Raw genomic sequence first — 27929 nt, 5'->3', positions numbered from 1 at the left:
TTTTCTTCTTCTTCTTCTTTTTAAAGAAATTCTTCCTTGTTCATTTATTTATTATTGGAGAAAATCGCTTCGTAGAAAATGAGGTTTCTATTCATATGAAGTATCAGTAGGCATCAACAAGAGAAGACATCCATTAATCTGTCAGGACTTATATTACTCATCCCTGCAATACCGCGATAACAACTAAAATCCTCAGATAACACGAAACTACTCAGCAGGACATCCACTTGAGAGAACAACGAAAATTATGAAAATGGGGTGCTCATAGGAGCAAAAATCGACTGTTTTCTACCGCAAATGAGGTACACGCATAGACCCTCTCCGAAGACTTGAAGGGACGAGGAAACCTAGTTCTTGCTTTGGAACTTTCTAGAACAAAACTCGGTTCGAAGCTTGCTCCTGGATCATCCACTCCAAGCAAAGTCTGAGATCAGCCATCAACATGGGTATGGGCAAGAAGCCGCCCAGAACATCCCGAGCTCTCTCCACGGAAGATGGTTGGCAGCCTTTTGAATTTCAAGCAACAATGGGAAAGAAGGCAATCGCAATAGGGGTATTACGAAATGAAGCCCATCTTTCTGTTCAGTTGAGGGATACTGCCACCTGAGATACCACTAACACCGATCGAGTATGTTCACTGCGTTCAGCACCAGAGTAATATTTACAGTCCGGGGTTTCAGCTCTCACTCTATATATCGAAGCTTTGGTGAATCCTATCCTTGTTATTTACTTCATAAAAGACATCCTCAAGTAAACAACCGGCTGCACCCTCAATCCACAGGAGGAAGTCAAGACTCAGTGTCAAAGTCAGCTGTAAAGTCAACAATAGCAAGCCTGCTCCTGTCTCATAAATTGATGGCTTTTCAATGTCGACCACTGCATCATCTCTCAAACTCACAAGGTCAATGGGACAGAAGCATCGAGAAAATCTGCTCAATACCTCAAAGAATGTCATCTGCTTCGTGCGAAGATGATGAGAAAGAAGGCTCTACAAATGCTTAATTTACCTTATTTGCATCATCCCTCGCACTCCCTGTTGAAGATGGCCAACTGTCATCAAATTCAGAAGATGAAACTGACTTAATCCCTACTTCCACATCTTGTGGAGAACAGGCCCCACCATCAGCAGGCACCTCTGATTCGCTTTCACCATCACCACTAACCTGGCAGTTTGAATCAGAATTAACTGGCATAGGCTCTGCACTGTTGCTTGGAAGACTCGCAGAAACATCTTCCGAGTTCACATCCATCTCTTCTGTTGTTTCCTCCTCTTTTGGAGCCTGCACTGGTTTCTCTTCCATCTCTGGTGCAGTCCTACTCACATCTGATGGAGACATGCACTTGACGGGGATCTGAGCATCATTTGTTTTAGCAACCTCCTTTAATTTCTCCAGGGACCTTCCTTCCAGAGTAAGCTTAGATTCATCAAAAGAAACTTCGACCTTCATATCACATGAATCATTCATGTCACCACTCTCAATAGGCTTAGCACTATCTTGACCAGGTGGGTTCAAGATATATTTCTCTTCCATGTCCTGCGAACCACAATCAGAATCAGATGGCGCATCCACAGTTTGTTCAAGTTGAGATTCCGCAGACTTAACAGCCAACTCAAAGGAGAGATGAACTATGGCATCATCTGAACTATTCACAACATCAGTGTCATTTGAGGAACCACCCTGAGAGTTAGGATCACTATCCATCTCTTCTACTTTGCCACCCATCTCTAGAACTTGTTCAGATGACAAATCACCATCAGATTTATCTGAGGTGAGAGGGTTGGTAGCAATTTTCTTGCCTTCCTCGAGTTCCATAGCTGCTGCACCTGGAGAACAAAATAACAGTACAGGGTTAAATAGCTGCAAGTCATGTAAATATGAAGAAGCAATAAATCAACTGCTTTAACCTGAAAAAGAAGCTGCAGTTCCCTTGCTCCAAGCAGTTTCTTGCTCAAGAAGATGTTTCTGCAACATATCTAGACCAGGGAATACCAGCATATTCAAGGACCTCATTTCCTGCTTCAGGGACTCTACAGCGGGAGTAAAGCCGAAAACAACAGTCCACGTATGCATAAGTTCAGAAATAGCGGGAATAACAAGCTTCTCAATTTTGAGGGACCGGAGCGCCTGTAATAAGGAAATAAGAGTAAATTGCAGTGGAAAGTGGGAAATAGCAGAATTTCACTGCCAAAGGAGAAAAGCGTCAATTATTATATCTCATAGCTTACAGTTTCAATGGCTGAGAAGAGACGACGACACATCCCTTGACGCCTATAAATATGACGGGTCCCAATGAAGGGCATCTCTGCCAACTGAGTCCCGTGAAACCTGATTTGTTAATAGATAGAGCATAAGTCCATGACCTCATGTGGGGATTGACTTTCAATAATTAATATTTTTCACTTTTCTATGCTTCGCTTCAGCAAACAATATATATATATTCCAAATTTTGGCTCATCTTGTTTTAGCTATCACCATCTCTTCTAGTGTTTAATGGCAGATTTCCATGTAATTTTCTTGAAAAGCCAAACTCTCATATTCTTTTCATTTTTATCTACCTCTTAGGCTCTTACTCTTACTCCCCTCTCCTTTTCTGTTCATTAACAGAAAATAGAGAAACCACTGCACTACCACACTAACTACGATAGACTAGAAATATGTTACCTGAGAGATGCAGCAGAGATTATCTCGTCACCCCTCTCCAAGACCACGGTGTAAAATCCACCATAGTTAATCCGGCTAAAGTTTGATCTATGACAAGAAGATAAAAAATTGCAGTCAGAAAATCACTATTGTGTTCATGGTGCAAAACTTGTCTCTAGAATCTATATGAGGTAGGGCGTTACCCGCAGTTATAGAGAACATTGTGTATCATGTTTATTCCAGTCCTCCGGTCAACAATAGGCAAGAAACACTCGTCCATGATACTGAGTGCAACAGCAAGCTTAGAATTGCATTCCACCCTTTGAGGAAGCCCTCGCATAGAAAAATCCGATTCTGGATCGGTCCTGCGAATAAGGGACCAAGAAAATCCTCCCTCTAATTCCTGTTTAGCCCCAAGGTACTTCTGCAGATGTTCAAATAGCTGGCAAAAAGCAACGAGAAATTTGTCTTAATCAAATGGGCCTCATATTACCATCCAATAGTATGCAGAATGACTAATGAATTCTGATTAGAGAAAACAAAAGAGAAACAATTGAGTGGATAACTTTGGAAGAAAATAAAGAAAGAACAGAGAATAAAGAAATATTACCTCCCAGCATTTCTGACTGCAAAATGAAGGATTCAATGTTGCAGAGTCAGAAGCAATCACATCAATATCCTCGATACAGGATTTGTGAACTGCAAAAAGATAAGCAATATCATCAATGCCTAAGAATACAACAAGAAGCACAGAATAATCAGCACTCTATAATCGGAGTGAAGAAAAGAAAGTTACATCTTCTCTCGCAGAGGTTACAAGTGAGAAGTTCACTGGCACTCAAGGAATGGTTCTCGGAAACATGTTCACCAGCTGATCCACAGAATCTGCACGTGCAGTTAGGACAGTGCCAATCTCCCTGGGGAAGCATCTGCAACAAGTCACAGGTTCATATGAGAGTCAAGAAAGGAACAGAAACTCCCAGAAAAATGAAGGGAACATAGAGGATATGGGTATTTATCATTTATATCTCACTTCATCGTGATTAGAAGATAGTGCCCAGAATTCTCTATGAAATTCAATCTATTACTAGAACCCTCTTCCAGGGGCTAATAATTAAATCAAACCAACTCAACCAAACAGTTATGCCACCTAACGCAATAATTCACAATACATAACTACAAACATCATGACATATTATAATAGGTAGTATCAGTATTACTTTCCTGACGCAAGCTTTCCCTTCCCTTGGGTCTTCCACCCAGAAATATTACATTTTCCCATAATAAGTTCCAACAGAAGTTTCAAATACACAATACTTAACTTTTGAAATTCAGACTGGACTACAGTCATATGAATAAGACACACAGGAGCAACTGAAAGCACAGTGATCTAATCAAAGTAAAGAGAACAATCAAAGCTACCTGAATATTTAAGCAGCTCTGGTGAAAAGTTGAAGGGCAGCCATCACAACATATCAAATCTCCGCCATCTCCACAGAGGCCACAAGTATCATCATTCGGATCATCACCATCAACGTCTACACTGTGGAAACCCTCACGGTCAGACTCTTCTTGTCTATTCCATGCATCTATCTGGCACTGTAAGAGTGAAGCACCAGATTCTAGATATATATTTTGAAATGGCTGTCTCAGTTTGCTACCAGCATGGATCTCAAACTTCGAGACAGTGAGGATCTTACTGCAACAACCACAGTGAATACCATCCCTCGTCATCCACCCTTCCAGCAGCACCCGAGTTTTCCTTCGATTCATATACTGCACTTTTTGGCTTAACTCAACCAACCCAGAATCAATTAGCCAGGAAAGGAGAGTTCTCTTTCCTGTGTATGGGACAAAGCCATCACTTTCTGAATTCGACCCCTTGTCAGAACTGCGTATCAGTAAAGTACATCTACCCAATTTTCTGTTCTTCCTTCCATGCAGAGATACATTAGCAGAGGACACTTTCGCCGATTTCTTCTGTGACCCCGTTGAACCACTGTCATTGGTCTTGCCCTTCAACGATTTCGTCCCCTGCTTCATGAAGGAGCTCAGTTTTTCTTCTGCGCTATCACTTTCAGTGCTCTCTGCTTCCTCCTTTGTATAAGAAGTTTTCTTCCTAGCAACTTCTCCGGTATTCTCACTCTCAGTACCCTCTCTTTGCTTCTTCTTCAGTTCTTTCTCCATTTTCTTTTGGGTTTTCCTCGTTAACTGACTGAGGATCTCATCAGATACTTTAAATGCCGACCGATCTCCTCCATTCACGCCAGTCTCATTATCAAGTTGCTTTTGAAGAGCATCATAAGCCTTGATTATAGACCAGTAAGAGGTCCCTGAAGGGCTAACATAAACTGCATCCAGGTAGTCTCTATTCCTTCTAGGTTTATAATCTATCTCCCACCCTGCAGACAGGAGCATGTTCCTTATATTTTCACGCAATTTCTGCTTTTCTGTGCCACTGCCACGCTTCACGCCCTTGCCCGGTGCAACAGCCTTCCCCTTTGGGGTTTTTTCACTTTCCAAGCTTATTTTCATGGAAGAATCACGACCTTCCACTTCCCGGGATTTCCGCTTCAGAGAAATATTGGCATCATCTGAATCCCCATCTCTAGGCTGACTAATCTTAGAAGTCAGCTTATCTCTATCTATCCTAGAAATTGAACCCCTTTTCTTTTCTGCCCTCGAGGAATATACTATAACATTTTTCCTGGCAGCTTCTTCAGATCTCTGCTTCAATAACATGTCGCTATCCCCCAAATCTTCTTCAGAAGATTCATTGGTCTCAGTTGGCACAAATTTCTGCCTATTCAGCCTATCTTTCTGCATTCTTGAAAAGGGCTTGTGCTTCTCATATCCGTGTTCATCAGCAGAAGAGGCCAAAAGACCTGCATTCTTCTTAATTATGACGTCATACCTGGAGCTCTTCCTATTATCGTCATTCTTCCAATCATAATCACTTGTAGAACCACCTAGTTTCTTCTTCTTGTTCACGTGCACCTTCAGAACACCATTTTTCCCCTGGACCCGAATCGGCTTATCGGAATTATTCATGTATTCCTCTCTCATAACAGAGAGAGGAATCCTTTCTACATCCCGCTTCCTCTCACCGCTTAAGCTCCCTGCTCTGTCAAAGTACATGCTCCTTCTACTCGCAACAACAGCATGCCTACTTGTACCACTCTCAAACTCCATTCCACAGCCACTCCTAGTTAAAGAGGTTGACCCCATGAACCTTTTTCCAATCCCACCCCCATCACCCTTCCTCCTCATCATAATTTCCCCGTCAATCCCATCATACTCATCAAATTCAAACACATCCAACTTATTCCTCTTCCTCTTCTCCTCCCCGTTCCAGCTAGTTAACTCGCTGTCTCCAGCGATATGCTTACCTGGAACAGTCAAACCGTTACAGACACGAATAGTCTCGGCAGCAACTCCCCTGCGAGGAGGTGGGGGCAAGGGGAGATCCTCCTTGCTCGACTCCGAGTCGCTCACCGGTGGCCTCGGCCTCTTCCTCTCATTCTTAACAGCAAAACCCTTCCTAGACCCCGAAGAACCGCTGCCACACACCGCATCCCCTTTCTTCCTCACAATCAAGCACCCCGAGGAGCTCCTCTTCTTCACCACAATCCCCGACCGATCCCCGGATCTCAAATTCTCCTCCATAGGCATTGGATTAAAGCCCCAACGGCCCTAAGCTTCCGAATTCATCTCAATCCCCACTCCCAGCAACCCCAGAACACCCTCCCGATCAAAACCTCGAACCGGCAACCACCAGATCTGAAGCGGGAAAGATCCAAAACCCTCGAAATTCGGATAATCCCTGGAATTCTCCGCACAGAAACAGCTAAAGGTTTGATCTTTGGGCAATCTTACCGCACCGGACGATGCCGGGGCAGCCGCTTCACGGCAACGGACAGCAGAATCCTCCAGGCAACCCACAGCAAGAGAGCGACGACGGAGAGAAAGAAGAGAGAGAGAGAGAGAGAGAGAGAGAGAGAGGAGAATTCTGAGGAAAAAACACCGTCTGTTCTGATTTTTAAAGCTTTCCTCTTTCATGTCTGGTTTTTCTTTCCCCCCTCCCCACAGGGAATACGTATTTTCACATGTCTGCAGTTTCCCCTCCAAAATCTCTAATTCGTATATGGATAACTAATCAGATGCCCCAAACGCATATATTACTTCAAATTTTATGGATTTATTCGTTATTAAGGATTTGATAATGTTTTACGAGATAAAACTAATCTCATTCAGATATCGCTTCCATAAATCAGATATCCTAAATACATAAATCAAGTTACATCTTATGGATTTATTTGTTATTTATGGATTTGATAAAACTAATCCCGTTCAGATGTCGTTTACGTAGCGATGAGAGAAAACAACTAATCATATGCCCTAAATACAAAAATTGCGTCAAATTTTACGGATTTATTTGTTATAGTAAAATACTGATTCCATTTATATGTCGCTTATTTGATGACGAGGTTTTTCTGGATTTGATAATTTAATTAATGGGTGATTATTAATAAATGCTCCTATAGCATGCCCATAAAACTATAATTGGCGTACATATTTTGCTTCATATGTTAAATTTATAGATTTACTTGATATTTTATGAGTCACGTAGATTGACAAATTATGACTAAAGATGATGTAGCTCCAATATGTATATAATATGTAATTACAAAACGAAGATTGAGGATTAAAGAGGTTGCTCCAAATGGAAAGAGATGATTAACAAAGACGTTCCAAGTGTCAAATCCTCAGTTCGCCATTGTGTTACTTTCATTCACTTATGGAGATAACTTGACCAACAACAACATGAAAAATAAATCAATTCAATAATGATTGTCCAAACTCTCATATTCTATCTTTGACTAAAAAAGAAATAAAAGAGAAACCTCTAAGTTCTCTTACAAATCGAAACTAAACGAGCAAATTCAGTAATAATTGACCAAACTCTTATTTTCATCTTTGATAAAGACAAAGAAAAAAGGCCTACCCTAAAAAGAAATCAGGCTTACCAATGTGGATTAGTTCAAATAGTTCGACGTTTATTTTCCTAAATAAGATCTCGAGTTTGAGTCTTGTAAATTGAGAAAATTTACATTGTGAGAGATTTATCCCTTAGTAGGCCGACTCGACTGAACTTGATTAGTCGGAGTTCAATTGGACTTTTGGATACCACAGTGCACGCGAAAAAAAAAAAAAAGACTTCTCTTACAAATCAAAAGTAAAAGAATAAAAATCAATAATAATTTTTCAAATTTCTATTTCATCTTTGGCTCAACAAAGAAATAAGACTATCTCTTGAAAGAAACAAGGCTTCTCTTGCGAATCGAAATTGTAAAAAATTTTTATATTTATAATTTTATATCTTTTACTTAATAATAAATCGTTCGAAGAACTTATATGCTTCACGGATCATATATTACGTTTAAAATCATATTTGAAAAAAGTATAATAATAAAGATTTTAAAATAATTAATGTTTTATACATAATTCATAGGTTTTTTATTAAATAGCTACCATTAATTTGATGAAAAAGTAAAATGTTGTAGAAGAATTTACACATAAAAATATAAATGCAAGTTTCAAAACAAGATACAGTAATAAAAATATTAAGTGAATCTCATAATGCATGGAATAAATTTATGTTGTATTTTTAACTACCTCAGCCTGTTTGGTTTGCAAGTTAAATTTTAAAATCACAACTTTAACTTAATTTTACCAACAAAAAAACAAAATAACTCATACAAAGTCAAAGAGTGGACCCCATTTATACCACTTTTTTTCTACAACAAAACAAAATAATTCATACAAAGTCAAATAGTAAGCCACATTTATACCACTCTTTTTCAAAATCAAAATCTGATTTTAAAATCCTACTTTGAAACCAAACGCAACATTAATTTCTATTAAAAAAACTTTAATCGTTTCATTTAATCGTCAACTTGCAAAGTATCAAAACCTAAATTCTACAATCATAAGATAATTAATATTTTTAAAAATATTATTTTTTACGAGTAATAATTCGCATGTAACACGCGAGTGGGATAACTAATTACAATTCATTTGTGAAATGATGGGGACTCAAATAGAAGGACAAAGGTCCCGTTCTCGGTTCAAATTTGATCGAGAGCGGAGCATTTGCATTTTTAGAAGGTGAATTACATTTTTATAAACAGCGATAGACGACCTAAATCTTATAAAAATGTTCGATCTTGGCTGCTTAATTCTAGAACTGCAGAGGATCTTGATCAAGGTAATTACGCAAATTGCGGTCGCCATCTCTAGTACTTCCAATGGGCCTCGATTTCGAGGTCATTCCTATCGCATGACATGCCATTCGTCACCCTAAGCTGAAGAGGTCAAAAGCACTCACAGTGTGTCTTCACACTGCTTCTGCTGCATCGCTTGAGCTGGCCCTCAATCAAAAGAGAAAATATTGAAGTGTGGTTAATTTTAGAATTAAGTAGAATTGAATTTTGATTTTAATTGAATCGTAATGATTGTATTGTTAAATTATGAGAAAAAGTGTGAAAAAATAATGAATAGTTAAAAGAATTTAATATTAAAAATTGAATTAAATGGTTAAAAAAATTGAAGAAAAGAGAAAAAGTAATAATTGTGTTGTTGAATTTTGTTGTGTAGTGAGTAGAATTAAAATTAGAGTTAAAATTTTAAAAACTGACCCTAAAACTAAACGGGCTGTTGAACTCGGGCATGTTATTAGATTTAATCATCAAATATTATGGCTTATTTGGTTTCAAAGTGTGATTTTAAAATCACACTTTAACTTAATTCTACCCACAACAAAACAAAATAATTCATACAAAGTCAAATGGTGAATTCTATACATAATTATTTATATCACTTTTTTTCAAAATTAAAATCTTATTTTAAAATTTTACTTTAAAATCAAACGTAGCATAAATAAAATATATTTAAAAAAAAGTGCAGTAGATATACGTGTTAGTTTAATATTTTGTTCGAGCAAAGGGCTCTGGTGCAGGTGGTCTCTTAGCAAATCACGAGGAAAGTGAGGTACACGCGCAAGAATATGTGCGTGAGGGTGGAGGCGGGGGGGGGAGTGGAATCTAGGAGTGAATTTTGGTTGGGGTGACGGCTGATGGGGCTGTTGTGTTCCCTCTGACGGGATCAGGTTCTGCCGTTTTCAAGATTCACCGTTTTCGGTAAAAAAAAAAACACAGCGAGGTCGTAAGCCGTCAGTCCCTACCAAGTCCTCTTTTACCGTTTTACCCTTGGTTTTGACCGCTGTCAGGAAGCGGTATCTCTGGCGACCTTAATTAACGTCCGCCTTCAATCTCCGTCAATCTCTACAGGATCTCTCCAGGTCGTCGCCCAGGCAATCAAAAATGGCGGGAACCACCGACGATCGGCCGGCGATCTTGGTCACGAACGACGACGGCATCGACGCCCCCGGCCTGCAAGCTCTAGTCCGCGTGCTCGTCTCCATCAACCGCTACTCTGTCCTCGTCTGCGCTCCTGATTCGTACGTTTCGATGTTCATCGTACGAACGTGATGCTTTGAGTGAACTGTCATGTGATGCCCGTCTGATTTTCGCAGGATCTTGCAGATTTGAAACCCGTTAGCTAATCGAAAGTTTGATTCTTCAGTATGTGGTTTGGGCAGTCTCTGCTGCCCTTGAGTGCTATCTTTCATTCACGTGTACCAGCTGTTTGAGTTTATGCTTATTTGACACTTGCATTGAGCTGCGATCAATTGTGTTACTGAACTCACTTGATCATTACATGAAGTACGCAGAAGAACCATTGAGAAATTTCTCTTTTTCCTATGGACTCTTCAATAAGAAGGACTTCCCTGTTCCTTACCTCTCTGTGCTTCTGTTTTTCCCCGTCAAATTTGTAGTTTTGATTGCTTCCGGATGTACTTTAGCTGCTAACTAGCTTCATTCTGATGTAAACGAACTGCCCGTCGATTTAATTAATGTCCACCTTCTCGCCCGATTTTCTTCCCCTTAGCTTGATAGTTTCCAAGCGGATTGTGTTCAATGTTCAGTGTCTGATCTTTTTTTATCATTCAATCACAGTATGGATTTAAATTGATTTTCCAAGGTTGTAGTTTTGGTTGCCAAAATACTGATCTTTTCCTATCATTCAATTGTAATATGGATTTAAATTGATTTTTCCAGGTTGCCAAAATATTTATGTTCTGATGAATAGTTTGCGGTTTTTGGTTTCTATTGGCATGCCTATTGATTAGTGTCTCAATCTGCCTGATCTCCTTAATTTTTCTTTCCATATATTCAATCCTTCGGCCTTGTTGCTGTGTAGGGAAAAGTCAGCTGTGAGTCACAGCATCACATGGCGCCATCCGATTGCCGTGAAGCGAGTAGATATCAGTGGGGCAACAGCCTATGCAGTCGCTGGTTTGTTACAGCTGGAACTCAAACAGCTTTGGGGGTTTACTGTATTTAACTTGTCCATGCGGTCTAGTTCAAATTTGATCTAATATTCTTCTTACTGTGACAAATCCTTGTTTTCCCTTTGAATTATTATATTATTAATGTAGAACCGCTTGATGAATTTTTGAAAAATTCAAGGCTGGAAAATTAATATCATCAGTGTTTTGAACCATCAATATACATCATTACAGTGCTCCCCTTAATTTCTAATATCAAGAAAGAAATAAAAGAGCAGCTTGGTGTAAGTGAGCGTCTGATAGAGTCTCAATTTCTTCATACAGGAACTCCAGCAGACTGTACCTCTCTGGGTATTTCCAAAGCAATCTTTCCTTCAATACCTGATCTGGTAGCTCTCCAATGCTCTGCTATAGGCATGAAATTTTCAATTATCATTTTGCTTTGAGGATTCACTTGATGTCACTGATTTCCGCGCCTGCTTTTTCTCTGCTGTCTGTTACATGCATGATAATACTGTCCTTTCTTCCTCTTTTGGCGGTTTACTGTCTATCACATTGGGGTGGCAAAAGCCATTAAAGTCTCTCCAAATAATAATAAATTTCTAATGACATATTGTTCAAATTCTTAATTTCCTTTCTACAAAAATCGACAGCCGCCTTTATTTAAACAAAATGTTTCTGCAGATTAATTCCCTTTTGCTCCTCATGTAGGTCCTCAGTGGCATTAACAAGGGCAGTAACTGTGGATATCACACGTCAGTACCCTTTTACTGTGTCTTTCTTTGCAATTTGCTTCCATTTGTTCTTCTTCAGTTTCATAGCAGGCTGCCAATCTACTCCTTCAGCTGGCCTAATTTCAACTGCTAAAATGTAAAAATAAAGATGGCCTCATTTAGTGAGGAACTTTAATTGATTTAAGGATCACAACAACGATAGAGTTGAAATATCTGAAGTGGTTATCAGCATGAACATCTGATACTTGAAGAAAAGGAAATGTTAATTTTCTGTAAATAGAAACTTTGGAGACATCTAATTAGTAGCATATCTGTTAAATCCCCCCTGCATGCATAGCCCTTGGTGAGGTCACTTATCAGAAGGAAGAAATAGTTGCATATATCTTGAGAAGAGTTATATTGAATCACATTCCTTGGGGAGAATATTATCCTTTGGAAATTGTAGCTCCTTTCTTTAAAGACCCTTTATTTTCTGTGGGGTACTATCTATTCTTGCAAAATATGGGGAAAAATACATATCCAAGAGAAGATACATGAAAATCTTCTAGAAGTCAGAGTGTTGGTCGTCTCCAAAGCAATTGAAGTAGGAAAATGATGATTTAGGTGCATTAGTATCAAAATAGGTGCTGCTGTTGGAAGAAGTAATATCTTGTGATTGCAGCTCCTCGTTCAGTTGGCTGTCAGTCTTCCTCCTGCTGATTTCTATTTGTCTCAATGTTGACTCCATCAAATTGCAGAGTTTACTCTGGGACTGTAGCTGGTGCACGTGAGGCTTTCTTTTATGGTGTACCTTCAGTCTCAATATCGTATGATTGGTAAGTATTTAATTCAAGGGTGCTTATATTATCAAACCCACATAAATCCAATACATATGCCAATACTTTGTGAATGATAGAAAGTTGGGCTGATTACTTTCAGTTTACTGCAGTGACTAGATTAGTTGTCACTAGACACCAGGTAGACCGTGTGATTATACTATTAACAGTTTAGATTTGATATTCGTTTCATGTTCACTGCATGATAATGATGTGTCCTTATCTTCTTCTTGGTCTGGATTTGACTTTCAGGGTTGGAGGTAAAAGCAAAGATCAAGATTTCACACTTGCAGCTGAGGCTTGCTTACCCATAATAAGTGGAATAGTTGCTGAGATTAGGAACAACCAATATCCTACTGGATGCTTCTTAAATGTAGATCTGCCGACAATATGGCACATCACAAGGTATTTTAATTTTATCTTCGGATGCCACTATAAAGCGAAAGGAAAATTTTGCAAGCCTTATATAAGTCTTCTACCTTTTCACTTGATTGTCACCTCTGGTATTGAGCTAATTTAGACGGATAGTGCGATTGGCCAAGTGTCCCTGCTAATCTTATCTCATTGGTGAGTTTAGGAAGGCTAGGCATTGAACACAGGACATTTTGGTCCTCTTTCGTGAATCCATGCAGTATGATTATTAATTAACATCAATGTACAGATATTTACAAGCTTCTTGTAATTCAAGTCTAACTTCCTCTTGATATAAGTCAAAGTGCAAATTGCCATGCCTATAGAGCTGTTCAGCTTATGCCAGTTAATAGAATGAAGATGTTGTTGGCTTTGATTTTTTCCACATCCTTATCGACATTCTTTTAGTAAAATCCTAGAGCTGGCTTTAATCCTTTAATGAACTACTTTGCCAAATATTCTCGAAAGGTACTTATTATGTTTTTTCTATTAGAAAAGTAGGGAGACTCCAAATTCAAATGGTATTTAACCAGTTTTCTTTCCCCCCCTTAATTGCAAGGGTTATAAGCTGACAAAGCAAGGTAGAAGTATATTTTTGATGGGCTGGAGGAAAGTGTCCTCTGAGATGGAAGGAGGAAACATTCAGTCAGACATGACAATGGACAGAGATGTTAATGTAACATTGGAAAACAATGCATCAGGCATGCAGCAGGAGCATGTTCTATTCAAGAGAGAGGTCCATCCCTGTCAAATTTATTTTCCTTTTACCTTTTGCCACTTATGTCAGTGAACTCTTTAGAGTAATTTTGTACTTGTTCTCATTGGTATTCAGTTTCTTTTGTATTGCTTATTCTTGATTTTTGTTGAAGTTTGCGTTAATTATATGCCTTTTTGTCATATTCAGATATTGAAAAGCGTAATTGATGATGAGGACACTGACCGCCGATCTCTTCAGGAAGGATATGTGTGTGCCCCCTCCTTTTCTTGTGTAACTTTTTTCTGATTCAGTGACCAGATAATTGACATGGTGTTAATGATTGTTTTTGATAGATTACTATCACTCCTCTGGGTGCACATTCCCCTGCAGCAGTAGAACTTCAGGCTTTCTTCAAAGACTGGCTGTTGAATGTTACTGAAAATTCCTGCTCATCAGCCCTGTAATGATCGGGTCATGATACTATAACCAGGTGATTCATACGCGAGTAATCTGCTTGATATAAGCTTTTGGCTTTAAAATCTCAAAAGGACGAGATTCACTCAAAGCTTTAGGAGGAAAGGGTTCGTGCTGGAAATGATGATGTAAATTTAGGAGATTTATCCAACCTAGATCTGTAAGTGGCTTTCTTTTAACTTTTGGCATTATCCTTTCGACTGAAAGAATTGGATCTTGTTGCAGCAGATTGTAATGTTTACTGAATATTCAGATTAGAAAAAGAGCGTAATTGTGGATTGGTGCAAGATAATATTCTTCAAGCAGTTAATATAGGATCATCAAGGGTCAATTGCGACCACTAAATGTTGGTAATAATTTTAAGTTGCATCACCTGTAGGAGTCAGCAAATGAAACTCGATATTGCATATTTTTCCGTTCCAGGGTTTTTTTTTCTTTTTTCCGTCATTTGTTTGTTAATTTTCATTAATTTTTCATCTTTGCAGAACTGGCTCCTTTCTCTGTGCGGTGAATAATGGAGGAAGTTGATAAGTGGAATTTTAATCTCAAGAATTGTGGAGTTTCTTCTATTGTGCCTGATTTAGCAGCTACTGCAATTGTATCAGGCGATATCTAAAATAATGAAAGCCGCTATTCTGTTTCTCTTCTTTCACGATTCATTGAGAAAATTGCTTATGCTACCTCTTGTATGGCAATCTTCTAGGCCGGTTCTGAAATCTATTATAAGCATCAATAGTTTCTCTATGATGTTTACGATGACCGCTACTCCTATATTGAGGGAATGTAATTTCTTGTCTGTGATATTCTGAAGTTATTGCACCACATTCAGTTCGGATTTTTAGGAAGACATGAAACTCATGTAGGCTGTCTCTTTCACTGTTTGTTTCGGTCAGTTTCTCAGATGAGGGAGTGAAAATGAAGATACTAACTGCCACCTCAACTGCTGAAACAGACAATGCAGCCTTAGCAAGCCGAAATAGCACCTGTCGAATGAACCTCCAGGCTTTATTATCTCTTTCAAGTTAAGACAGGCATATTACTTTCAATCATAAGCAAGAAAAAATACCGAAGAGCTGTGGGGGTCAAAAAACAAGATAATATGGAACAACCCTCAGAAGCCGAAAACAGAACTCTGATATAAATAGTATTATGTACAAGTCTGGTGATCTTTGTTTCCTGCGGGTTCTACCTCCATTCGTGCAGGCTTAGTATTTTGGTTGTATTCCCGTGTTTGATTCAACCAGAATTGACCAGAGGACATGAACGTCCTCGTAAGGACAGGATTTTACATCGTCGTACAAAATGTATATCCCTCTTCCTGCAGAGAAACAGATCCTGTTAGACATAGGGATGATTTTCTTAATGAAAGTTTGAAAAGAAAGAAACAGTCTTTGAAAGCCGAAAACCGATGATGTCATCTCTGAGGAGATCACATACAAAGCCATACGGCGTTACCTGATTTTTTTCCTAAATCTATCTGACCATGTTGTTTTGCAGCTTTTGCAAAAGGGAGAGAAGCAGAACCAGAATGAAACAAGGATGTGATGTGTGTGGATGAATCGGTCGTGGTTTACTTTTAGTTTCATAAACCGGTGAAAGTGCAGAGGGAGAAAGAGAGGGGGAGATATCGAAATGCATTACTCTTCTTCGGAGCCGAATGGAGGCGGAACCAGAGCTTCTTCAATGGAGAGAAGAGGGAATTCAGCCACCTCATTTACCAGAACTGTGTTGCTCATCTATACAATGCAACACAGAAGAAAGTACACTTTTAGAGAGAGAGAGAGAGAGAGATGAGTTTTCCTAGACAGATGTGGAGGATTATATACCGCTTTCCTGGGTGGAGCAACACTTGAAGGACAATCATGCACAAATAACACATTTGCCTTGTGGATGTTGCAATGTCCATGTCATAAAACCCCCCACCCCAACCCTTTTCCCCTTGTACTAGAAGAGAACCTACTAACCCATGCCGCTAGGCGATTAAGATTACGGCATTTCCCGAGAGCAATACATTCCTGTCACTCATGTTCTCGTTCTTGTCACTTGCGTCTTTCACATAACAGTCGTGGTTCACAGAAATGATAGACAATGTTATATCTGAATCCTTAACGGTGACTAATTCTGCGGACCGCCTCGTCTATGTTCCAAGCACAATAATTCTCTCTCTCTCTCTCTCTCATTTATTGTGCTGACATTGATGATAATATCATCCCTTGTATCTGAAGCCACAAGATGAAATGTCCATTTTTGGCATCCGCACTGAGCTCTCTCTCGCCATTTTTGGGGGCAGCTACCTCTTGTGTACTAAGTAAGCACCCGATCGATCCTTCTCCCCCCAATTACTCCTTTACAAGAGTTTGCCTCTCATTGGTCCATTTGTGTCCTCCCTTTGGGTGCCTTCCAAGTTTGACCAGCTCAAAATTAATTCGATGGTTGAGTCAGATTCGGTATCCATACTGAACTACTCATCCCATGAACTTAATCGGGTTCTGAGGCAATAGTCGGACCGCTTCCGATACTCCGCGAGATGAATTTTCGGGAAGATTTCCGTTTGCCGATTATTTAGAGACTAATGGTATATGAGCAGGTAAAAGTCTCCGTTTTCCCCCTTGATAGGTAACTTGTTCTATCCAGTAATCATGGCATGGGTCCTTTCGCTTTTGGTTTTGCTATACGATGTGTAAAGTGCACTTATAGTATGACGATGCATATTTAATAATGCCGCCTTCCCAAGTGTGCGTTCCATCAAGTTTAAATTATCCGTGAAGCGATGGCCGCTTCCATTGAATCATTCGAGAAACTTGAATCGGTAATTGAAGCTCAATACCCCCTCAAATCACTAGAGCTGATGCTCTTGATGCCTTATGTATCCACTGAATCAAAATTCCTATACAAAAATTTAAATTTTACTGACACCCAGTTGATCCAGGAATTCCAATTCCTTACATTGACACACTGTTAGGAATTCCCTTCCCAGAGAGCCCTCCAACTCTGGTGTAATCAGAGGTGTTCGGATACAGCAGTGTGTAAGGCACGTTAACGGGCCCTCGCCGGTTCCTCCACCGGCTGTCATCATTCCTCTTCACGATCATCTTCTCAATCTCGACCAGCCTCTCCCCGAACCTCTTGAACGCCTCCCTTGGCTCGTCGTCCTTGGTCCAGTCCTCAGAGTCCTCTCTCTGCCCCAGGTAGATCTCGTCACTCGAATGCCTGGATAGGATCTCTATCAGGGATACCCCCAGGAGTGTCTGGAGCTGGGCTGTGATTGTCTTCAGGAACACCTTTTCCGGCTCACGCTCAAGCTCTGTGTACTCGGGTGTGCCTAGTTCGGGCATGAACATGCGGCTCACTGTCGGGCGGTTCGGGAGGTACCCTGCATAAGGGTACTGACCAAAGTTGATGGCAGCATGGAAGGCGGAGGCCACCCAGATGATTGTAGTGCAAGACTGGATGAGTTCTTCTCGGGTCTTCATCTCGGGCCACCATGGCTCGTGCTTCTTGTCACCATGGCCTTCATCTCGGATCTCGGCCCACCATGATTGCAGCTCAGAGTCTCCTAGGATTAGATCTTCCGTCGGGTAGTAGAAGGAACAGTAGTCCCTCACCCAAGTCTCAATCGCGGACCAAATCTCAAGTCCATCCACTGCGTAAGGGTAGTCTTCAATCACGAGTCTAACGCCGTGAGGGGTGCCCGAATCGGGAACCGCAATTCCCCTGAACATAAGCATCATATAGAGCGATGTCAAAACAGTTTCTAGAGTTCTAATAAGATCCATTCATATATGGCACGCCATCTGGTATGCAGGAATGAAAAGGGAACAAAATTCAGGTAATTATAAGGCATGTTATTCCATTCCATTCTCGTGTTACTTCCATCGAAATAGATAGGCCAAAGACTGTGAATGACTGCTAGGACTGTCGATTGAAAATATGACTACTAGGACTGTTGATGATCAGTAGAATACCTCTTGAGCAGATCAGCAGGAAGGGCCTGCTCGGTGAAAACCCAGCTCTTGTAAGTGACTGCAGACATCTCCATTGCGAATTTAGCAGGAAAAACAGTCCTCTCAAGTATTCCGCCGGCATTTATGAGGATCTGTCGAGCCAAGGCATTGATGTGCATTGTATCACGAAAGTGAGGATGCAGGAGCTTGTACACAGGATGGAGGACACTCAACTGTCGGTGAGTGGCAATCACGAAAGGCTCAATTGCCGCATGTGTGTTCAACCTGTAAATGAAAAAGAAACATAAGGACCAATGAAGACAATCTTAATTTCCTTCGTGAACTTGAGACTGCATTAGCCAGGTCACAGTTTGATTATTGGTTTCATGTCCTGCAAGCTTAAAAGTAGGAAGATTGCTCGCTTAAGGTTGTATGCGAACACTGGTTCTGCTTTTCAGGGGCAAGAAGAACACCTATTATCTGACGCTTAACCACACCAAACCTGTAATTCCATTTCCCTTTTGTTTTCGTTATGTTGCCAGAAAATTCGTACCAGTGGCTGATGAGCTGGTGGAACCCGGAATCATTCACTGCTGCATAAGCTTTCGCAAGGTGCCAAATGGAGCCTTCAATGCCCTTATCCGCCGGCGTAAAAACTCTGCTCACGCACCCGTGGCGGTCTCCTTGTGGATGGGGCAGACTCAACTCGATTGCCATTGGCTTCAGAGTCCCGTCATCCTGAAGTAGAAGGAGAGTCCTAGTGGCATAAGTTTTCGTATTCGTGGAGTTTATACGGTGTAAATATGCCATTAACGTGTCGTGGTGGTCAAGTATGAACATCCTATTGTTCTTGATCGCCTGCACACATAATAAAATATAGTTGGAGTTGATTTTTCCACATGGTTTAAGAGGGATAAGAGTTATAATTAAGTTCGGCAAATACTTCATCCACGGTGAGCCCATTCATGCTCATCTTAATGTGCTCTTCTCTCATAGAACTGCTTTGGTTCCCGTAGACTCGAGGATCCAGCTTACTAATGGGGGGGAATTCCTGCATAATGATGGAATTTAACTAAAGGGACCAATGAAAACTATTAAATTCGAAAGAAAACCTTGAGCTGAAAATCTTTACCTCGAGGCGGCGGATGACGACGGGGTTCACCCCCGCGAGCATTTCTCTCCCGAATTCTTCATCTGTTCTCCATGCAGACTTATCTTCTGCAATTACACTCATCCATCATAAAGTTCAGTAAGCCAGTTCACACATTTGGCTCCATTTGGTTTTTGAAAACTGTAAAAAATTGTAACAGTTCTTCATTTTTCCCATTATTGAGAATTTAAGGGAAAAAAGTATATTTCAATTGGACACCACATGGATGTCCTAGAAGTGAGAGGAGTGTCTTCAGAGGTTGTTTACCTTTGATCACATCAGGCATCGGAAATTTGAGGAAGCGTTCACCATCATCACGGACAAGTTCCTTCATCATCGCCCACGGTATCCGCTCCTTGACTTTTCCGAGTAATGTTACCTTCGGAAGGTTGATGCCTCCTTCATATATCCGAAACACATCTTCAAACGTGTCGAACTCGTTGATAGTTTTGTCACATAATGATGCAATCTCTGGGAGGGTAACTTGGGCTATGGATTTCAAAGAGTAGGCCAGGTACTCGGAGAACTTTAGGCGAGCAAACTGCTCATCTCTAGGAACGTAAATGTTTAGGCTCAGCCTCGGCAATCTACTCTCTGATTTCGGATCTGTTAACACAAGAACTCATCAATTAACAGGTGAACATGGACATGGTAGCAGTAGCTTAGGGGAAAGTGCAACTTTTCTCTTGGCATCTATGATATCATGAATCTAACCAGTTTTCGTCGGTTTCCGACCGGTTCTTCCTCTCCGAGGGTAGGGATACTTCTCGGACCCTCCTAGAACCGGGCGGGCATATTCTGGACCTTTGTCAGGATATCCAAGATCATTGTAGTAATCATAGTCGTAGACCCGGTCCCACTCCTTGAGTTCTCCGGTCCCATCTCCTCGTAGATTGACAAGTTCCTCCACTCTGTACAGGCGTAATGGTTCCGGTGTTTGACAAGGAAGATATGCCTAAAGCAAGAATAAAAAGCTTCAGTTGTTATCTGAAGGACTGTTCATTTGGAACTCCAATTGTACAGTCAAAGCATTGGCTAGTGCCGACTTGCAGTAGCCGAGCTTCATGGCTTCGGAAACTGGAAGTTTAGAGGCACGAGTCAAATTCTCTTAAAGGAAGAAAATCCATCAGCATCGCCCATCAAACATGGCTTATGAGCACCTTGGCTCTTAATTTTCCAATCAGTCCCATTACAACTCAATAATCAAGCATAATAAAGATTACCTTGTTGGAGAAGAAAACCCGATCATACTTGTACCGGTGTGTTGGGTAGACCCAGGAATTGCAGATAAACTTCACGATCCCGAATCCCGGGACGTCTTCCAATGTTAGTGTCCTGAGGTAGAACTGACTGTGATGGTAGTTTCTTATCACAAAAGCTCCGGGAACTCCCAAGGATTCATCCCAGTCAAACGTGACTGGAAACTCGGCTTCTCCTCCTCTCAGTGAGGTCACAGTTGTAACCCACTTCTCCAGGTATGCCTCCTTCCCAAGCTTCCCTCTCAGACCATTACCTGAAAGTTTGGAACATTAATGGCCCGTTTGTTTTCAGGTTACAATCACAAAAACTTTAACTTTAACTTTAACTCAACCCACTACACAACAAAAATAGGCCCCGTTTGTTTTCCCGAAATTTGATTTTAACTTTAACTTTAACTCAACACACTACACAACAAAAACACACGTTTCCCAAGTCAAATTTATAACTACATCTCATTTGTCTTTTTCCACAATCAAAATCAAAATCAAAATCAAAGTAACTTTAACTCTGAATCCAAACGGCCCGGTACATTTTTCAAGTCAACTTTAACTTTAACTTAACACACTATACAACATTTGTCCTTTTCCACAATCAAAATCAAAGTTATTTTAACTCTGAAACCAAACGCCTCATAATGGTTTCCCAGTTTGGTTAAAACTGAGTTGTCGAAGCTTACGAGGCATCAGGACGACAGGACCAATGCCAGAGATTATCAGTTTGGGAATTTGGAGAAGCAAACTCAATTAACAGAACAAGAGAGTTCCTTTGTTAATAAATGTCAAGCAACAGTGATGTTTTTGGCATACTTTGTCATGCACTGTCCAATCGGAATATGAACCATCTTTCCAAGTTCACTGTTGAACAACCTTAACATGTCACATAAAAATGTTCCATGAAATTATTTACTCAAAAAAAAAATGTTCCATGAAATTTCTTTGGAAAATTTCGAGCCACATCCACATTCCATAAGAAAAGTGACCATGGTAAAAAAAGTAAAACCCGCAAGGTAAAAAGAAAAAAGAAAAAAAAAGAGTCATTTATCGTTACCTTTGCTTTCCAAGTTCGTATATATTCCGCTAGCAGACAAAATTACCCCCAATGATCGGGTTCAGATTCTTTATTCAGTTGGACTATTAACAGGAGGTATCAGTCTTTCTAATTTTGTGGGTTTCGACCTTAATTTCGATCTTGGATTCGGAAATGGGAGAGAGAGGTCAGGGTTACCTGGATCAGAGTGAACCTCACTGATAAGCTGCAGACACACTCCTCTCCCGAACAGCTCATGGACTCTGTCAAGCAGTGAAGCCTTGAAGTCATTAACATCCAACACATTCTTCTTCATCAGCCTCACCTTCCCTCTGATCTTAACCTTCTTCTTCTCCTTCATCTCCCCATCACCACACACACTCGCTTCTTCTTCTTCTTCTTCTTCCTCCTCCTCCTGATCCAGCCCCTTCCCTCTGATCCTCTTACTGTTCATGAAGAACACCACCCCTACTGCCCTCCGCACCTTCTCTGAACTTGGAAAGAACCCCATCAAGAACCTAAGCTGACTTGAATGACTTTAAGGACTTAAAGAAAGAAAGGAATATGGTTGTTATGTAATAAATGATGGCTGGTTTGCTTGATTTTTAATGGGCTCTCCTCCTATAGAAATTTTGTGTATAAGTAGATCTTGATGATCCACTGTTGATGACAGTGAGAACTGGTAGACCTTCTGTAGGGCTTTGGCATTGTTGAGAGTGACTTGATTGTCTGTTTTCTCATTATCTAATGAGTAATCAGGGCATCTGATTCCATTACCCCCTCCTTTGGATACCACCCACCAGGCAATCAGCTCCTTTTATGCAACATGTGGGGTTTCTTAATTAAAAAAAGACCAGTGTGAGCGATTGACTAGATTAGCAGCCGAGGCCAGGTCATGTGATTCATGCATTATGATATGAAAATGCCCATGCTCGCCATATGGCAGGGTCGTCGGGTATGCTGTGCTAGCACATATGATGGCTTAGAGATCGTTTAAGTATCGTCTTGATATATAGGTTATCATTCGATGATACTATGTGTGGGTCGATAAGATCATCATGAATGCGATATGTCCATGACATATGCGTCTGTGTTTGTGTGTATTCCATCTCTATCTACCTTTCTTGCTGGTCTCATTTGGTAAGGAGTGTTGGGTAAAGCTTTATCCCTTCTTCTTGGCAAAGCCAATTTCTTGTGTTTTATATTGCCATCTTGCTAATATATATACCATTAGGTATGGTCTTGGTCATAAAAGCACCATTGAAGAAATTATTTTCAATTACATTGGATAACTAAATCATGACATCACCGGCACCATGATATGTTAAAAAATCTACCGTGATGACGACTTCGGGTTATATACCGACTGCATAAGGTTTGGTAAATATTTGTAATACAATATGATTAAACTCCATAGGACATTTCATTTGAAGCGTTTTTTGCTCATGATTCCGCGTGTGCACACGTGAGGAAAAGATGATACTGCTCCGATTTAATTTATCTAGACTTCAATGAAATTCATACTCGCATTATGATATGGGATGAGTATATGAAAAAGACAAAGTTAGGAATGCGATCGAGAAACGATATTATTTTCTTGTCCGAGATGGAAGGAATAAAGACGTGTGAAACATTTTCGAATGTTTCTAAAGGATAGACATGTAAAGGAGTCCATTCTTAACCGAAAGAAATCACCTCCCCCTCTTTTCACGATCTCTTGGAAAACCAGAAAAGGGAAATGGAAAAACAGATTTAAAGAGAAAAAAATAAAAGGAAATTCTCCCCCAAGAAAGGCATTATTCTTTGCTTGTCATCTAATTTACAATTAAAGAACTTTTTGCTCGGGAAAATACAATCTCGAATGATAATTAATTGTTGTTTGCTAAATAAATACATGTCAATTTGAGTATAAGTTATTTGGAAAATTGGAAAAGAATGTTGGCAAAAAGGAAATTAGGTTTGACGGTTTCTTTGAATATTTTCGTGAGGTTCCCACTTGTTTTCATATCATGGGAACTGGGAATCACACAATCTCATAGCTAGCTCATGATATATGATTATCATAAAGAATATGAAAGGAAAAATTAATTATTATTCCTTAAAGCACATGAATTATATTATATGGCATCGCGGCAGGGCTTCTTTAATTTTATCTTTGTTTATTTATTTTTAAAGCACATATCTGATATGGTATGTGAAATTAAAATATATATATTGAAAAATGACACCAATATTGGATTTAGAAACTTGTATAATTCACGAGTCCCCACCAGAGCTCGTGTATCCATCTGTGTGCATCAGTATCTTATTCATATGTAGCTATGCATTTTCGTTCTTAATTTCGTCTTTCTATATCGACTGATTAAGACAGTCGTTTGTCTTGAATCGTATACGCGGTCGGCAGAGGCAATAATTGATATTAATCTGAAAAAGCTTGATCCTGCCAATCTCCATTTCACAACAATGCAGACGCCTTTGCGGTAATCACGAGCTAATTAATATTTGAGTAATCAAGGCATATAAATTTTGGGCTTGGGTCCAAATATAATCCGAACGGGAGTGCTTTAGAAGACAAGAAAGTACGATGTAAGTATTTTTCTTCCAGTCTCGGCCCAATATTCTGCGGTCCATTACATCGGCCCAATATTCTGTAGGCCCCACTTCGGTCCAATATTCTTTAGTACAATATCCAAGACTCAATGTGATTAGCTCATGAACTTCAAGCAATTATTGAATAAATGAATTTTAATTAAAAGCATAAGTGATAGAGATCTAATACAATCAGCATATATATTTATTTATAAATAGTTTATTTCTAAAATCGTGGTACATATGAAAACTTGTATAAGATCAGAGAGTACACAAAAATTGTATTCAAAGCTAAAAATGCAAGAAAAGAAAGAAGAAAAAATTCTTTTGATTTCTCTTGTATTTATTCGTCCCTTATCTTTTATCTCCCTCAGTTTTTCGTTCCTTCGTTAATGTCTTTTAAAGCGCTCGATCTAATTTATTTCTTAAAAAGAATACACTTGAATGTATTTTTAAAATTTGACATTACTTCATTTAGACTCCCATCATTTAGAGCATGTGATTTATCATGTGTCTAATATGTACTTAATTTGAAAAAATTAGACATTCGTATGGAAGCAATGATCATATATCAATTTTGAATTACATTAAAACACGAAAGAGATTTACTCAATCTATGTCATAAATTAATTATAATTGATTATTGTTATGTGAAAGGCACATTTTTTTTATGCGTACCATATTATGAAAGATGCACTTTCACTCTATTAAGATTTGACAAACTAAAGATTGTGGACCAATTTTTATATATATACACACACACCCTACTTTGAGATCGTTTCATGAATTTTTTCTTCGAAGGAACTAAAATCGCAGAGGAACCATTATAAAGTATAAAAAATATAAGTTGGTTCAAGTGATTTTCAACCATTATTTCTTGGAAGAGGAATTCTTGTCTTGTGCATAGAGAAATTTCACAATTGTGAGAGTTCTACTACTCGGTGGGCCAACCCAACTTGTTGGAATAGTCGGAACTCAATGAACTTCTGAATATCATACTCCAAAATCGAAAGAAATAGAAAATGTAAATAGACAAATAATATTGTTTTAATAGATAAAAGTACAAAAAAAATTGAGGCTAGATTCAAGTCTTGTGTATGGAGAAAATTAACGATCATGAGAGTTTTGCTATTTAATAGGCCTAGCACGGACTAGATTATTCAAAACCCATTGAACTTCTGGATATCATATTCTAAAATCTAAAAAAAAAATGCAATTAATAGATAAAAGTAAAAAAAAAAAGAGGCGAATTCCAGTCTCGTGTGAGGAGAAAATTAACAATTGAGATAGTTTTGTCACTTAGTAGGCCTAACACGGTTGAATTACTCGGAATTCATTGAATTTTCGTACAAACCCGAAAAAATATAGAGCATGTAAATAAAAAAATATTTTAATAACAAAAAGACAAAAAACGAAAGAAAGTATAAAATAAAGGTCCGCTAGCCCTATAGGGGAGATGAACATGTTTTAATTGTTTTATAAAAAATATACATAAGCAGGGGCATTTCATATGTTTGTGTCCCTGCAAATTATTGCACTCTTTGTCGCACACCGGCATCCGGTTACCACAAGAAATTTCGCATAGAATCAAGTCTACCTGATCCCATCTAATGGTTTACGTGTAGAAATCAGTTGAAGTACAGATAGAGAATATGCTTCTAACTCCCGAGAAAATCTTAGATACGATTGCCAAGAGTCGAGTCATGAATATTATCGGAATTCATTATTTTAAATGAGGTGAAGGGTTACTTATAAGTGTTGCAGGATTCGTAGCGCACCGTTGATTATGCTAGCGCACATGGTGAAGGTACCAGAATGATAGCTTAAGAAATAGACCAATTTTTCGGGTGAATAGAATAAACCAATTTTCAAATGCTTGTCTCCAAGCATATTCTTCCTCGCCTTGTTAATATGGCCCCCCTTAAATATTTTAATTTGTGGAAAGTGCATCCAAACGATTTTCTCAAATTAACTTTGGTTATGGATAATCCAATATTATATATGTTAGAACATGTCAATTTGGTTGACTATGAACTGGAAATTTCACTTAAGTTAGGTTTTTATTTTATTTTTCTCCTTTTCTTGGTATATTAGTGGCCTTAAATGAAATTCTTGCCTAATTTCTCCAATCAATTTGCAGTCATTTGCGACTAATCTCAACCTGAAGGTCAACACCTTTGCCTAAATGCCGTTTGGATATTGAAAGATAAGCAAATAATAATAATAATAATAATAATAATAAAATTCCTTTTGGCTACAGCAAGATAAAAATAGAGATATTGTTTTGGAGTACTTATGGGGTTTATCTAATATAGAACATGCTAATAATTAGTACTAATATATATATATATATATATATATATATTGCTAGAACGATAATTCATATATATATATATATATATAACAGTTAATAATTTGGTGTTTTGTAATTGATTCAAGCCTAGGGATGTTATGATAGCGACAGTGCACGAAACAAGATGAATAGATCCACCTAACAAGTCAAGTTTCCCCATGTCTGGTCGAGAAAAAGTATCGTCCCGGGATAGGATAGCAAACTACAAAGGACCACACCATCACATAATTTTATTATGCTAAAAGAAATCCTTTGAATTTCACTATGATTTATTTAGAGGAAGCAATTGCGGCTTTGGCAGTCACCTCATGACCGAAAATAAATGAACTTACGAGAAAATCAAATTATCGATGGAAGCTAGTATCACTATCATGTTAAAGTCAGGAGAAATACAAAATTCTTTAATTATGTCTTTGAAGGCTGCAAATTTTCTTTCTTTTTGATTCAAATCTTTGACGCTGCAATCATTTGTTAGTTGCTATCAATTATATTTATGCGTGTTATATGTGTATATATATACAAATGGTTATGATTATAAATAAATGTGTGGAATGTTGCATCAACAATTATGGATTTTTGCGACTTGCACGTTGACCCTTGGTTTGGGTGAGACATTGCCCCTTAAGTAGGGACGTTATCCTCTCACTAGAAAATAACTTTTTCCCCCAATTTAGCTAGAAAAATAAAATTATCCAATCTTTTTGTTGCATTTTAATAATATTATTATTTTTTGGATATAAAGATTCAAAATATTACTTATGGATCACGCTATTTCCCAAAGTTTTTCCTTTTCGGAATATTTCTGCTCAATCAATAATGTTCTGCAATTCTATGCCCATTCCATTTTTTTCCTTTGATATTTTCTTGCTACCTCCATTAGCATTCTCTAATATAGTCTCCTCATAACTTACTCAAGGACCAATTTAAACACTCTGCACAATTCCTTTTTTATTTATTTTTTTATACTTAGAAATGCAATGAGTTGAGTCAATTCATACTTCCTTCGTATTCTAAGTCTTCTTCAACCATAACTTCATGTCTTCATCCTCAATAGTTTCACGAAAGTCTAATGATATTAAGTTTGCGTTTGGCCTTTAAGAGATCTAGATGTATATGAGGTTAGCCAACGTGAGTAGTTACAAATGGCTAGAGATAGTTCCCGAAGAAAATATATACATTTTTCTTTTTATGTGATTAATATCTCTTCGAATAAATGTTGCTTATTCGTTTGTCAAAAAAATGCTTGGCTACGTTCAATCTACTAAACCTTCTATTATATCGGTAACCACAAATATTATAAGGCCTATTACGTTCTTGACTAGTAGAATGATAGAAACGATAACATTTAAGCGCTTATTTACAAAATTAGAAAACAATATATATTCACACACTAAAATCATAAATAAATTACACGATCAATATAA

General features: G+C 38.8%; 3 protein-coding genes and 1 long non-coding RNA gene across 4 annotated transcripts; 1 reads left to right on the top strand and 3 right to left on the bottom strand.

Annotated features, from left to right (window-relative positions):
• Positions 1-68: 68 nt before the first annotated feature.
• On the bottom strand, positions 69-6712 carry LOC116196501. The gene is made up of 8 exons (XM_031526247.1): positions 4065-6712; positions 3439-3571; positions 3253-3341; positions 2846-3084; positions 2664-2750; positions 2228-2327; positions 1907-2126; positions 69-1825 (listed from the first exon to the last, which is right to left on the bottom strand). The coding sequence occupies exons 1-8, from the start codon at positions 6312-6314 to the stop codon at positions 999-1001; spliced, it is 3945 nt and encodes a 1314-aa protein (XP_031382107.1). The 5' UTR covers positions 6315-6712; the 3' UTR covers positions 69-998.
• Positions 6713-9991: 3279 nt separating this feature from the next.
• On the top strand, positions 9992-15007 carry LOC116197479 (5'-nucleotidase SurE-like). Its single transcript, XM_031527636.1, is given in 11 exon segments — positions 9992-10161; positions 10965-11059; positions 11377-11441; positions 11764-11807; positions 12524-12601; positions 12854-12984; positions 12987-13006; positions 13572-13748; positions 13917-13976; positions 14063-14199; positions 14669-15007. Coding segments are annotated over 10 exon segments (918 nt in total). The 5' UTR covers positions 9992-10024; the 3' UTR covers positions 14174-14199; positions 14669-15007.
• Positions 15008-15160: 153 nt separating this feature from the next.
• On the bottom strand, positions 15161-16015 carry LOC116197480. Its single transcript, XR_004155052.1, has 2 exons — positions 15825-16015; positions 15161-15501 (listed from the first exon to the last, which is right to left on the bottom strand). It is a non-coding gene; the product is annotated as an uncharacterized LOC116197480 (long non-coding RNA).
• A 966-nt stretch (positions 16016-16981) lies between these two features.
• On the bottom strand, positions 16982-22279 carry LOC116196832 (probable linoleate 9S-lipoxygenase 5). Its single transcript, XM_031526735.1, has 9 exons — positions 21762-22279; positions 20501-20790; positions 19992-20232; positions 19545-19883; positions 19260-19345; positions 19071-19178; positions 18681-18985; positions 18149-18412; positions 16982-17897 (listed from the first exon to the last, which is right to left on the bottom strand). Exons 1-9 carry the CDS (start codon positions 22072-22074, stop codon positions 17126-17128), a joined length of 2718 nt encoding a protein of 905 aa, XP_031382595.1. The 5' UTR covers positions 22075-22279; the 3' UTR covers positions 16982-17125.
• Positions 22280-27929: the final 5650 nt, after the last annotated feature.

This window comes from Punica granatum, chromosome 2 (assembly GCF_007655135.1).
Source record: "Punica granatum isolate Tunisia-2019 chromosome 2, ASM765513v2, whole genome shotgun sequence".
NCBI classification, from domain to species: domain Eukaryota; kingdom Viridiplantae; phylum Streptophyta; class Magnoliopsida; order Myrtales; family Lythraceae; genus Punica; species Punica granatum.
This window is presented reverse-complemented; position numbering and strand designations above follow the sequence as displayed.

What these genes read in the sequence shown, in the direction of transcription:
- LOC116196832 (XM_031526735.1), bottom strand. Translation starts at nt 22,074, where the DNA reads ATGGGGTTCTTTCCAAGTTCAGAGAAGGTGCGGAGGGCAGTAGGGGTG. An exon ending in TGAGGTTCACTCTGATCCAG is followed by an intron (nt 20,791 to 21,761) that starts GTAACCCTGACC and finishes CCAAACTTTCAG; the next exon opens with GTAATGGTCTGAGAGGGAAG. An exon ending in CCTGCTGATCTGCTCAAGAG is followed by an intron (nt 17,898 to 18,148) that starts GTATTCTACTGA and finishes GCTTATGTTCAG; the next exon opens with GGGAATTGCGGTTCCCGATT.
- LOC116196501 (XM_031526247.1), bottom strand. Translation starts at nt 6,314, where the DNA reads ATGCCTATGGAGGAGAATTTGAGATCCGGGGATCGGTCGGGGATTGTG. An exon ending in AATGTTCTCTATAACTGCGG is followed by an intron (nt 2,751 to 2,845) that starts GTAACGCCCTAC and finishes TTCTTGTCATAG; the next exon opens with ATCAAACTTTAGCCGGATTA. An exon ending in TCTTCTCAGCCATTGAAACT is followed by an intron (nt 2,127 to 2,227) that starts GTAAGCTATGAG and finishes TCCTTATTACAG; the next exon opens with GCGCTCCGGTCCCTCAAAAT.